At 39.2% G+C, this 14,552-nt stretch overlaps 1 protein-coding gene across 1 annotated transcript in view; it reads left to right on the forward strand.

Moving 5' to 3' along the window:
- The first annotated feature begins 1,249 nt into the window (after positions 1–1,249).
- Positions 1,250–14,552, forward strand: part of LOC149288503 (cytosolic carboxypeptidase 6-like) — a 497,550-nt gene continuing 484,247 nt past the window's right edge. Inside the window, exons 1-2 of the mRNA XM_089491670.1 lie at positions 1,250–1,610; positions 4,646–4,768. Coding sequence (XP_089347796.1) covers positions 1,250–1,610; positions 4,646–4,768 — 484 coding nt within the window. The remainder of the gene's footprint in view (positions 1,611–4,645; positions 4,769–14,552) is intronic.

The following is a 14,552-nucleotide window of genomic DNA, read 5'->3' on the forward strand; positions in this document are numbered from 1 at the left end:
TAACGAAGTGAGATGTAATTTCTGATACCTCCATAACGTACCAACAGCTCTTCATTTGCTGAGCAGCCTTGATTGATAGTACCTTCCATACAAAATGGAACTGGAAGCTTTTGTTAAATCATGTTCTTATATATCTGCAGCTTTTAGAGGTTATTTTTATATGAAAGTAGTACTACAGGCACTTAGCTGCATCATTTTTCCAATTGTTGGATTGCATCTATTTATGTAACGCATTAACAGTCAGCGTTGAGTTTGTACTTTTATGTCACATTTGACACTATACAGAATTAGAACAAATATTACTACTTTTACATCTACCTTCCCCAGAGAGATACAGTCACTGTATGAGAACTAGTATTGCTTACTGGCTATGTAGAAAAAAAGAATAGTAATAAAAATGAAAAGCAAAAATTATGTATAAAAAAATGTGTTTATCTATATAGCTAGGTTATAGAGTAGGTTATATGTAGATTTAAAGCATATACGATCGCTAACTTAGAAATGATATGTGTCACGACCTCCCTACACTGGCACTCACCGCGGAAGTTATTCCACCTGGAACACTACGACCAAAGGAGGAGCCCCTGGCAGCAGCACCCCAGGATTTAGACGATCCCAACAGCAAGGAGGCCAGATAAGGTAGGTATAGGTAGAAGATACGGAGTTGGTGGTACAAGGTGACAGGCTTAGCAGAGACTGGAAAGCCGAACCAGGATACGGACACAGGAACCCAACGAGCCGTGGTCGAGATCCAGAGAGGTAAGCCGTGGTCGAGATCCAGAGAGGGTAGTCAGGTAAGCCGTGGTCGAGATCCAGAGAGGGTAGTCAGACAAGCCGTGGTCGAGATCCAGAGAGGGTAGTCAGACAAGCCGTGGTCGAGATCCAGAGAGGGTAGTCAGACAATCCGTGGTTCAGCAATAAGATCAGCAAGGCACAGTACAAAATCGGCAGGCAAAGAAAGGTCAGGCAAGCAAAGGGTCAAAAATTAGCTGGAAGTAACACAAAACACAACCGAGCATAAAGACCACAACAGGGTAACTAGCTAGAGAACTTCCTGACTTTTAAATCTGGCGCCAGAACCTAACCCCGCCCCTGAGATGACGTCATCGAGAAGCTCTAGCCGGCCATCCAAACCACGCCTCCAGTTGCGTGGCAACGAAACGCTCCTGCCGCGAAGAGACCGAGAGGAGGTAAGTGCCCGACTCCGGTGATCTCCACTGCTGCAGGCTGGCTGCTGCAGCGTGGAAAGATGATCCCCGGAGGAAACCCTATATGCCCCGGATCTCGGAGGAACACAGGCATCCGCCTGCCTGTGTCTGCCGAGATCCGTGTCAGTGACACTAGACCTCAGCGCCCGGCGTTCACAGGCATCGGCTTGCCTGTGTCTGCCGGGATCCGAGTCAGTGTCACACGATCTCGGCGTCCGGCGCTTGCAGGCATCGGCTCGCCTGCGTTTGCCGGGAACCGAGACTGCGACCCGCGACCTCGGAACCCGGCGTTCACAGGCCTCGGCTTGCCTGTGTTTGCCGGGATCCGAGGATGTAGCCCGGGATCCCGGAGTTTGCCGTGTACTGGCAAACTCTTGCCGGTACCGGCCGGGACCCGGAACCGTGACAATATGTACTTACACCATTTATTTTCTGAAAATAATGGAGCTCCATAGACCAGTTACAAGAGAGATCTCTTGACCTCTGATCTTTTGATCTTGAGAACAATAGTAAGCATATGAGACTTTACTACGGGAGAATTCTTGCACCTTGGGTGTACAGAATCATCAAAGTGCCCGATAAGGCTACAGGATATCCCTTTCAAACCCCATCCTCTACATACATAAAGGTACTCTGTTGGGTTTAGTGACGTTATTATCACCCTTATACACATAAGGTGCTTTCTAGTGCTATTATAGATATGTACATAAACATACTTGTAGAAATTGACACAAGTGGTGTAATCTGGCCTAGGTGGACTAGCCCCATACCTAGGACAGCAGGTCTAGGGGTGACAAAACCAGACACAGATCACCCTATTTCCTTGAGAATGGAGCACAGGTATATGTCTTCATATCCCAGAGGTAAGCGATTAGAAGGGCAGCCACGTAGTGAGCACAGGGGCTAAATGGGTTAAGCCTTGGGTAGAGCCCAGGATAAATACATTGTCAATCAGCATCTAGCAGAAACCTATCACAGTTAGGGACACAGGGTAGCCAGAGCTTGATGTAGTCGCCATTTTAAGCAAACTACCTACATATAAAACCTGAAGGAATGCCCTGGCAAACCTCCAGTTTGCCTCCAGCGGAACATCCTTCACTTGAAGGTCAAGTCACAGGGTCAGTTACGTTCGACTGTGACGGGCACTCGGAGGAAAAAAACATGTTCTCCCACTTACTTCAAGGACTATATGGCGATTATTTGGAAGTCCTTTGTGCCTCCTTATATTGTGAATTAAATGAAAGGATACAAGAACATCCAACTCTTGTCTTCCTACCCTGTCAAAGGCCCAGAAGATCTTAGTCCGTGTCTGAATCAAGGGGAAATCTAAAAAACACCAACACCAACAACTCACACCTTAAATAATGAATGCCTTGTTGCAAAAACAGTACAATGACCCCGTTGTAGTACGACCTGGGTTTAGGTCCCTTGACTTGATTTTTTTAAAGTATAACGTTGAATTAATATGGAAGGAATTGAGTTTGGCATACATGTGTTATTCCCTTATGTTTTAACATAAATATTTGATACAAAACCAATTTCACCCTAATGGCTTGCACTTGGTAATTAGTGCCTGCAGGACTATTGTGTGACAGCAAGTCCCTATACAACTATACATTGATATACCCAACCTAAGGGTTTCTTCTTCTGCCTTATTTTTTTAATGCTTATTATTTGTCTGCTTTATATTTTTTCCTTTGAATTACCAGACGCAGACTGCTTGCTCCCAGTTCACTCATATAAAGCTTTGTCCTCTGCGGTATTAATTCCCATAATGAATCTCTCGTAGTCTGCAATTACTGTAAGGAACCAAGGAGTAGCACAACTGACAAAGAGGTATTGTAAACATATTGGCAGAAAATATAGAATAAACACAGATTTACGGGGAATATTAATATAATTTAATTCTACATTGCTTGAAGTTTTGATTCAGGCATGTCAAAACTTCAGTATTTATGTGACTTAAAGATGAATATAAAATGCGAATGTGTTTGGCACCTTAATAATAAGAATACTTCAAAGTGACAGCTTGTCATGTAAACTGACATCTTCTGTTGGAATCTTCTATTAAGAATTTTCCTGCTTGGAGTTCATGCTTTATGTATATGCTTTATGCTTGATTTTATATACCTATATGACATCAGACTATGGATGTTACTTTAATGACTGTAAATTATTTCTCATGCAACAAGGATGACATCACAGAAGCGATTAAGGTTAAGGAGAAATTCAGGTATCTTACAAAGAAAACAGACAAGAAACTATCAGGCTCTGAATTCAGCTCCTTACCCCAAAAAGTTCAAAATAGCCTGTAATATCTGGAGTGTCTAGAGCACTTCTGGACAGTTTGCACATATCTTTAAGAACCTAGTCAAAGAAGGACTTTTTTAAACTAAGGTAAATTATTCTCTAGGTATGGGTTTGTAATTTATTGCTTCCTTTGAGGCTGATATATGCTTGAAACTGAACAACATGACCTGCTACCAATCACAACCCTTTTCACAGATGGGTTTAATTGTTAAGAAAAATAATGTAGATAATGAACAATTTATACATCATTATGAGATTACTACTAAAGCCAGTGACTTCATATCTCCAGTTTCTCATTGCCAGCACATAATTAAAGAATGTATTCGTTTTCTGTAAGATATGGCCATTTTGTTGACTTCATTTGAATCATTAAGAACTCTTCATGACAAGTACACTATGCAGGTACCATCTCACTTACATAATTGAAATAGTCCAGAGGTTGCTATAGTAATATTAGCAAAGTTATAATAAACAATGATCAGGCCAACAAAATTGAGCAATTACTACTGGAATACCGGCTTCAGTTTAAAGGAATAGTATATTGCTAAGAGCACGTTACATTCAGGAGAAGAAATAATGTGCAGCTTTTGACCCTTTTTTTTGTGCATTTTATCACTATTTTCATTGGATCTTTGGAGACATTTTTTCTATTTCCTTGCTGAACTGACGACAATGGTTCTTGGCATGATTTTAATGATTTCAGAGTACATCTGTGAAGTGGGCCAAGGTCCTAGAGGACTAGGAACCTCAAAATTGGATGCCGCTTTATTTCTTTTAAGTTCTGGTAGAGAAGCATCTGTTCTTTTGATGGCACAGATCTCTCCGTTTTGCTCTCTTGATTTTATGCTTTTTCAGGGATATTAATACCAGGTATCATATTTAGGTCTCCCTGCTTTACCTTTACTCTATCAGGGATAGAGGCAAGTAGACACTTCTCTATCCTTTTAGTAGGAAAGTAGAGGTAGGAAGAGAGCAAGCTGTCTCATGTTCTCCAAGCTTTGTGGCAAGGACATGAAGTTGAAATGCTTTCAGGTAGAATATGTGGTACTAAAATGATAAAAATAATCTTAAGTGTAAGAAGAGTGTAAGAAGTCACAATAATCACAATCTTTCTCTATCCCTAACAGGAAATGAAAGGGGCGGCGAGGCCACCATTTCTGGAAATGTCAGCAAATTGGTTGTTTATCCTCCTGGGTTTACTGGGCAGGCGAGAAAAGGACACCTTATGTTTGATGCCTGCTTTGAAAGTGGTAGGTATTAATACAATAAGTTTAAATTTAAAGCAAGATTTCAAAGGGGCACCCTTTCTCATGTTGAAAGCATATATGAGTCCATCTTCCATGGACTCCAGGGCATTTTGCTGCAAGCAAATACATGCAGGCATTTCTTAGTTATTGAAATTCTTCTGTCTTATTAAACTCCTCCTCCAGCTGCCTCTTCTTAAAGCATGGAGCATACTGCAGTATGCTTTTCTCACATGCTTAGTTGAAATCCCACTCTAGTCTAGAGCCGGCCTTCATTTTAAGTCAATAGGAGCAGCAGCAACCAATCACACATATGATATCAGAACACTGATGTTTTGCTAGCGTACATGTGATTGGCTGCTGTTTAATTGGCTTCATTGAGAGTGCTATTGAGAATATGCAAGACGTTTAGATACTATTGCTTTCTGGCTTGGGTAGAAGTAGCCAGAGAATACATTCAATGAGACATATGTTTAATTTTTTAACTCCAGTAACTACTGTAAACGCTAAACTAACATGCTCCAAAATTAATTCAAAAAAATACATTGGAGTCCATGCAAAATGGACTCCCAACATGCATTACAAATTAAAAATACAGTTTTTGGGACTAGGTGTTTGAGAGTCTATTCTTTGTGTATTCCACATTTCAAGTCTCAATCATTTTGTCAGACAGATGGATGTGTTCAGTGGAGACATTGCAGAGAGAGGTGTCTGCCTCATATGTTTTTATTTTAACAGATTATCTGGTAATTAGCGATATGGGCTGTAAATTACATATTTTTCTGCATGTGACTGGAGAAGGAAATTGGCGTTGTGCATGGATCTGTTATGATTTAAACGCGCTTTTCCATTTACTCTACAGAACTTAACACTTCTACTAGACTTGTGTACAATGCCTAAAATAATTTTATAATTTATTTCATTTTTGGTGCGTTCGTTTTCAGACTATGAATTTTGTTTTCGTCCCTTTCAGTTCATACGAAATTCAGAGGGTTTTTTTTATTCGAAAAACTAAATTTGTGTGGCAGTGTGTAGAGAAACATAAAAAAAGAACTTGACGGCCCATAAGGCCCATTCAGCCTATCTAATGTGCCTGGTTTATCTGATGTAAAGGGTTAAAGATTGACCAATCCGTGGTAATGTTACAGTATTATAGCCATTACTTCTGCTGGGAGGGTGCATTTTCATTATCATGTTAATTAATTCAGACACTGCAGATCTCTATATTAAAGAAAAACAAATAAATTAACCCCAAGTTGTGAACTTTTTTTCCAAACTGCCGTTTCCTGTTACTAACAGGAAGTGTATATCAACTCTTTTGTTCATGAATGCGCGTATTCATATTCACCAACTGGAAAAAGTGGACTTAGCAATTTGTAGCAATTTATGAGGCTTACGAAAATACATTGGAAATATTAGATTATAAAGCGTCAATATGACCTTCAGAGCTTATAAACCGGGATGGTCCTAACATATGGCCAAACTAGGTTGTCTAGACCTCTGTGGTGGTAGGGAGTGCCACAACATTTCCTGCATTAGGAAGTAAACATATGCAGCATGGAAGCTCTGTAGAAGGGGCACCAGAAACCCTAGGCCTAGCCCTGTTTATAACCAATCATGTAGTGGAACTAAGGCTCTAAATGTAGGCTGAATTTGTGGTGGGTGCAGCTGGCATGTAGCATAAATGAGTTAGTGCCGAGTGCCAGTATGTCCAAAATGTTGACCGTGAAGAAGAATTTGAGCTGGTTCCGCTCAAGCTGCTCCTGCTCATTTCTTCATCAACCAGGGCGGATACTAGTCTGATATGCTTTCATTCCATCCCTCAGTTTAAGTTATTGTTTTGTGTCAAAACAGCTAAAATTGGATTTCTCAAAAAAAGCTGCCTTGAACATAGATTTTTTTTTTTTTTTAGCAAATTGTATAAAGCTACTGATCACATGTTCTTTTTTTTCTATAAATATGATGCTTTTCTTAGACTCCACTCTAACAAATGGGCTGCAATAAAGAAAAGGAATTGACATTAAGAGAAAACTAGATGGAATCTGAAATTAACTATTGAATAATTACTACCTTTTTTCAGTTACAGTTTACGCATAAAATTACAGTGTGGAGAAATGTAATTATATTTTTTTTCATTTGTTTTATTTTAAATGCTATGCAAAATCTTAGACCAGCAATCCACTAAAACACACACCATGTATTATACTCTCACTGGAAATCTTGCAGGTTGGCTGGAGCCTTTCTGATCACGAAACATTGCTATAGATAGCAGCATTAAGGATATATTCTGAATAGATCTTCCTGTCTTTTATTTTATCCGCTGTGAATATTTCCAAATGCATGAAGATTATTCTCTGTACATCTGTTATAGATGCCTTTTTATTCTTACATAAAAGGAAGCAGAATCATTTCTGTTTTTGGATATGTTAAACAATGTGCCTGATTCCTTGATTCATATTATACATCACACATGTTTAATTCTAAATTGATTTTTTAGCTACCTTCTAATACTTGAGTTTCTGCCTCCTGGCACATCAGCCACAATAAGATTACCACAACCATCTTCACTACCAATTCAAGGAGATCTGTGATAGAGACCCAATTCTGGCTATGACTAATCAAACGTCATAGTGTATTTTAGGGTTACTGTCATCTTTATTAATGATCTACTATAGAGTTTCTTCAAATGGTAGCAGGCCGTATGCTGGAGAAAGGGAGTGGTATGATTAATGAGTGGATAGACCTGGACATGGAGAGGATTGAGCTAAATTCACCTCCTCCATCTTAAGGTCAAAAGTGTACCAATGATACCAAACCAACAATTCTGATGTTCATGGTGGGACAAAAAAAACCTCCAGTATGAAGCAAAATGAAATACACTTATGTCAATTTGAACTAAGACTGGGGCACACACGAGCTATGACAGTTTTTGGTTCTAGTGGAGTTTCTTGAAGAAAAAAAGATTTTTTGGTGTGGAAGATGATTTGGTTGGATCCTTACTCTCTTTGGTCTCCTTCCACTCTTTTTCCTCCCATCCACACTACAGAAGGTCCAACGGGAACTGCAACTTACTCAGCAGTCTTCGGAAATCTCTCTATCACTGGCCTTATACCAGCCCTTCATCTGAAGGAAGCTGTGAAGCTTGACCTTGGTGTACTCCCACCACTAAACACCACAATAGCCTGCCTTGGTAACAGTGCAGTGGCCATCTTTCAGGCACCCACCCCAAGAGGAAACCAACTTTCAGGTCACTCTGGAACCATTTGATCTGCATGACAGAACATTGACTTTGCTTTACTGTCCTGGAGTTGAACACAAAAGTCTATCTCGTCAGTACAGGATTAGAACTAAACTAAACTTCAACAGCAGCTAGCCAACGGTTCTCTAATCTGACAGTGGACTAAAAGTGGCAAAAGCCTCCCCTGTACACAGCACAGTAAGCAAATACAGAACAATGGGAGCAGAAATGCAAAACATCAGGAAAACGGAAAATGGAAAACGGAAACAGAAGTTAACACAACAGTGTGAGACACCAGAGGGTTAAAGATGCATAACCTTCATGAAATGAGCACCTTGTCATTTTACCCAGGAAGAATAATGGTTTCATTTGTGCAAAAAAGAAAAAAAAATACTGTTTGCTACTGCACATAACTTGATGTGTGAATAATGCAGATTGTGTTGATTCCACAGTTTTGACACTTGGTGGTCCTGATTAATAGCCCCTCTGGTTTTATTTTAGCAGTTTACCTTGCTGTATTGTCCTTGATTGTGAAATTGCTTTTTTTTTCCCTTTTCTTATCCCTACAATGCTTTGTTTTTATAACACGGCAGGGGGATACGGAGATAAATCTTAACTGTCAGCTAGATGCTGTTGTTTTGTACTTAAATTAAGAGTAGGTCTGTATTATGCTACATTCGTAGCAGAGGAGCTATTCATATCTGCAAAAGATAAGCACAGAGGTTTTTTTTATTTGATTTGCATCCTTGTCTGTCTGGACTTTTTATCAGATTTTATTTTCATTTGGAACACAAGAGAATAAACTTCAGAATCACAACTCTGTGTTTGGCAATATGCTTTTATGAATGACTTTAAAACACAAATACAACTATACCTTCTCTGTGTATATTTATAACCCGTAAAACAGGAATAGAATATGAGATGTCTGCTCTGAAATAACAAGTGACGGGTGAAATGATTCATTTATCTTTCCAGTGCAAATAATATTTGAGATCAACTTACTACGGATGGACAGCGATTCAAAATCTTGTCCTGCAGTGCATCCCCACTTTGGGAGCATCTCAAGTTGTGATACTCTTGTGCCATTACGGATGAAAAATGCCCATTGACATATCAGTCTGATACCAGGCAGAACCAAAATGCAAGGAACAATTCTGTGCTAAGGAACCAACAACCGCAGACATGTGTTTTGTCCTTCATACGCTTTGTCAGTGGAATCTGGTTGGTATCCCTCTAGATACAATGCAGAACCACATCTGGGTTAAATTTTTTCCTTGAGTGGACTCCAAGGGGTAATATACTGTGCAAAAAATGTTTGAGGCAAAGTCATTAAGGGGATCACCATTGACATGGAATCCATCACTGCCAGAAAAGCCGTCCAGATCCAAAATGTGAGACATCTTTCCTCTACATGAGAAAACCAACACCCACAGATTTCAGCCTTAATAGGTCGCATCAACAGAATCCAGATACTATCCAGTTAGTAGACACAAGAGAGCAAGGAAGTTCACGTTTGGACCTTTCCACTTGAGTTGGACCCCAAAAGATACCCAAAGGGTGAAATACTACTATTGGTGATGCACCATAGGACAGGCTATTAAGCGGCTGTCCTTCCTCGTTGAGTTAATCTGAAACCTTTTTTTCTGTATAGTATTTCTAGTCCAGACATGGACCTCGTTGCTCTCTTATGCCTGCAAGAATTCCAACTGGACATTATTCTTGTGGCCAATATATGTTGGCATGTATATCTGGTGTTCTTGGTTTCCTCTTGCAGAGAAAGTTTCCTTTACCATTTGTTTCTGGGACAGGATAAGTTACATGCATGGAGATATTGTTTCTCTGTAATAGCACAAGACAGCTGAAATATACAATGTAAGGCAGGCTATTAATCTCAACTGTGTTTTGGGTATTTTACACATTATTCATAAACAAATTTAATCTATATGGAATCAGTAATATTTAGGTAAAATCTCAATTATTCAAGTAAAATATCCCTTTTTATCCCACAAGGCAGCAAAGAGCTCCACATCTAGAATCACCTTTACACTTGGGATGGATCCCAAGAGATCCCTGATCTGGACCTCCTTTCACACTTGCATCAGAAGGATCCTCTAATGTGGATCATAAAGGTTTATTTTTTAATAATAATAATAATAATGTATATCTGGGGTTGCTGATCTTCTCCTTCAGAGAAAAGTATCCTTACTTCTTGATATGGTAGATGTGAGCAAAAACTTGAGATGTTGCTAGTAGAAACTAATGTTTTAAGTTCAGAGTTGCTCCTCTGCCCAAATGTGGGTTAACGATCATTTATGTCATCTTGATCATTTCCCAAACTCTTAAAAAGTATTAGAAATGATAAATTTAACATTATGTTTAGTTGTGCAGACTTATATTAAGATAGTAGGCAGAACAGTGCTTTTAAGTCATCAGAATATAACAGCATTACTGGCAGTATTCCAGTTTAACTTTGTGGGAGGCTGATTCCAATGTTTCTATGACAATCTATTCTGTCATTTTTCCCAGACATGTCTAAATTGGGTTTGATGTAGGTTTGGTGGATGGGCATTTTCATGCAGTTCCCTCTCTCAGCGTCAAGGTATATCTACAAGTGTAGAAAAATAAAACATAAAAATGAAATGTTTGACTGTTTGAGATTCACATTCCTTTGCCATTTATATGACATTTAAAGGTTAAAGATAACAAGTTTTTGAATAGTATTAAATTTCCATTTAATAATGTTTGCTGCCTGGGCTCCTCACAATATTTAGTTTGTGACCCGATAGGCTATCATGTTGCTGACCTTTGTTCGTTAACACAGGTTGGGGAATGGGTATTAAGCATTTATGGCACATAAAGAAAAGGGTTAGTGTAGTTTCATAAATGCGTTCTATATTTATTTATACGCAAATGCATGCCAAGAAATAATAACAAAAATAACTTTCTGTAACACGCTGCCTAATCTTATTTTAAAGGCACTCTCTAGTCTCCAGAATTACATTTTGTGATATTAAACTCCATTTTGCACGGACTTCAGTGCATTTTACTACATTCAAGTAGGTGCAGCCATTCTTTAGTAATTGGACTTAGAAAACTGATCCTGGAACATAATTTTACCACGGTCAGTGAAGGGGATCTTAAAAAGATCCTCTCTCCCATTTTGGAACTGAAACAAGTGAATCACCGAATGTCTGAGATTCATGTCACCAGACCATCAGCTATCATGGTCCAGAAAATTAGGTGTTGAGAAGATAAATATTATTTTCAGAAAAATAAACCATGGAACCAAATGTACTTTAATATCAATCACAAATAAATCCTTATGATCTTCCTTATACCCGTTCTGACCTAATAATATAGCATTTTCATATAAAACAGAAACAGCCAGTTTTTTTTATATTAAATGCTGGAAGCATAGTAATTAAATATTTGTAACATTTATTGCAATAAAATACTTATTACAAATGTTTTTTTTATTATTTTACTTTGTTCCACTTTTGTACTCAACTGATTATATAATTGCTTTTTTACATTATATCTTTAAACTTTATTTTAATATTATTATTATTTTGCTACATCAATTAGTCTCCGCTGTTTGCAAATACAAATATGTTTGCATTTTTTTCACTTGAATGCTTGTTTTGTTGTTTAATTGTTATATAGATTTGCATTAATGTTGAGCAGCTGCGGAGCAAATTTATAAAACCAGGAAATCAACAAAAACTAGAAGGTTAAAAAAATATAGAAACAAGGTCGTTCAGTTATTCCCAAATCATCCCACTGTTTATCAAGTGGGAAGCATTAAAAGAGAATAAACAAACTCTGGAGTCATAACCAATTTTGCTCCAATGGAGGAAAAAATTGCATCCGGCTCCAAAACTTGCGGAGAATTATTCCCTGGGTAAACTCCCTGTTTTCGGTGTGTATTAAATGGACATAAACGCCTTAGTAAGTCTACTATATCATTAGTGCCTTGTGTGTTATACAGACTAAGGAATCGCTAACGCCCTTGTTGGAGACCTGTTTCCAATTTTGAACACAAAACTTTTATTTCTTCTATTCACAAGGGACCATATAATATTGGCTTAATAAAAGCTACATGCATCATACATTCACCAAACTTACTTTAACATTTCCCAAATTCATCCCAATATTAGGATATAGCCAGGGGCATACCTAGAGTATTTGGCACCCGGGGCGGATCCTGTAAGTGGCACCCCCCACCAAATGTAAAGACATCTACAAAATTATGTTGGCAAGAATATTTATTGCACCAATTTGTAAACTGTATGTCAACTGTAAACAACAAGAAATCTGAAAAAATAAATTAATAACTTATAAGTAAAATAAATACGTTTAAATAACATTTACTGAACATATAATAGTACTTTATTTAATAACCCTCCAAAAAAAACAGCGTCCACATTGCCCACATAGAACCTGACCAGCACCCAAATTACACACACATAGGATGTGCCATCTTTGCCCCAAACAGCCCAGCATGAGTCAGCATTGTTCCCAAACAGCCGAGTGTACGCCATCTTTGTCCCATGAACACGCTACCTGTGCCATCTTTGTCCCATAAACACCCTGCCTGTGCCATTTTTGTCCCATAAACACCCTGCTTATACCATCTTTGCCTTTTTGACAAATCAACTATACACCTATGATTAACACAAACACTTTTACAGTCACTCACTAATTCACACAATTCATTCACACAATCATTTATTCTTTCACACAAATTATTTACACATATTCATTGATGCTCTCACTCATTCACACAATTCATCCACACATTAATCCATTCATTTTCGCTCTCTCATTCTGACTCTTTATTTCAATATTCTTGCTACCCTTCCTTTCTCCCTATCTACCCATTCTCACCCCCTTCTCCCTATCTACCCCCTATCCCCCCATCTCATTCCCTTCTCCCTATCTATCCCCTCCTAACTATCTACCCTCTCCCCCCTTTGAAGTTCACTTACCTTTCAGGAGTCCTGCGGTGGGGGTGCAAGGCCTCGGTCTCCCAGCTCTGCCACTGTATGGAACAGTATAGAGTGATGGGAGTTATGATGTACTTTAGAGCATAATTATATAATGAAAAAGACATTGGAAATGGTACAGCACTCTCACACATTTACCAATCCACATTTACCAATCCACACATATACCAATCCACACATTCCACACATACCAATCCACACATACCAATCCACACATACCAATCCACAGATTCCACACATACCAATCCACAGATTCCACACATACCAATCCACACTTACCAATCCACACTTACCAATCCACAGATTCCACACATACCAATCCACATTTACCAATCCACACATTCCACGCATACCAATCCACACATACCAATCCACAGATTCCAAACATACCAATCCACACATACCAATCCACACTTACCAATCCACACATACCAATCCACACATTCCACACTTACCAATCCACACATACCAATCCACACTTACCAATCCACATTTACCAATCCACAGATTCCACACATACCAATCCACACATACCAATCCACAGATTCCACGCATACCAATCCACAGATTCCACACATACCAATCCACTCTCACTGTCACTCTCAATGATTTCCTACCTTTCCTCTTTTCTTCTTACAGCAGTCAGCTCCTTTTCTTCCTCTTCGCTCCTCTTCTTCTGTCTTCTTCCGGTTCAGAGGGCACGGACGGCGGTGGGCGCAGCTTCAGTGTTGTGCGCCGGGATCTGACAACAAACCCCGGCGCACAGCAGCAGTTGCCGCGCGGATCGTGAGGGAGCGGTATTGGAGGTCTTTAACAGACCTCCGGCTCCCTTGAGTGATTTTAAGCCGGAGGATACCGCTCCCTTGCGAGCCTTCTCCTCCAGCGGCGGACATTACTGTCCGTCTCTGGAGGGGTGCACCCCCCTGATGAGCGGCACCCGGTGCGGACCGCCCCCCCCCCCCCCCCGCTAGGTACGTTACTGGATATTTGGGTCAATACTTTAATATAATCTGTGAACCATCTGATGACCTATTCTCCCATGATCCGTCTACACTCAAACTGACCTTTAATATATTTAAATAATGAATGTATACATCCTGGTTCAGGTTTATACTATTAGTAACATAAGTACATCTAATTTTCTGAGGCATTCTTTGTACCTTAAATCCATTTCTTTTTCCATAGTCCAAGTCCAAGGGTATGTCCTGCAAGATAGCATCATAAATAAAAGAAACTCTTACACCAGAATATTAAAGGTCATTACTGCCATTTATTAACCAAAGTTTTGTAAAAAACATATATTGTATAAATATTTATTCACTTATCAACATTTTAATAATTAAGCCATTTATTCTAACCTTGATCTGCTATTTATTTTCATAAATTATGTTAAATGGACACCCCAGTGCCACAATCAATGGGAGTGCTTTCTGCACACACATGTGGGGGTCTCATTAGACCCACCTTGTACTCTTGCACCAGCCGTCATTAGACCCCAATGGCGGTGAGTATAGCATGCATACACTTTGGGAAGCAGGAAATGTGT

This window comes from Sceloporus occidentalis, unplaced genomic scaffold, assembly GCF_023333645.1.
Source record: "Sceloporus occidentalis isolate IW3139 unplaced genomic scaffold, rSceOcc1.0.p SCAF_51, whole genome shotgun sequence".
Lineage (NCBI taxonomy): Eukaryota > Metazoa > Chordata > Lepidosauria > Squamata > Phrynosomatidae > Sceloporus > Sceloporus occidentalis.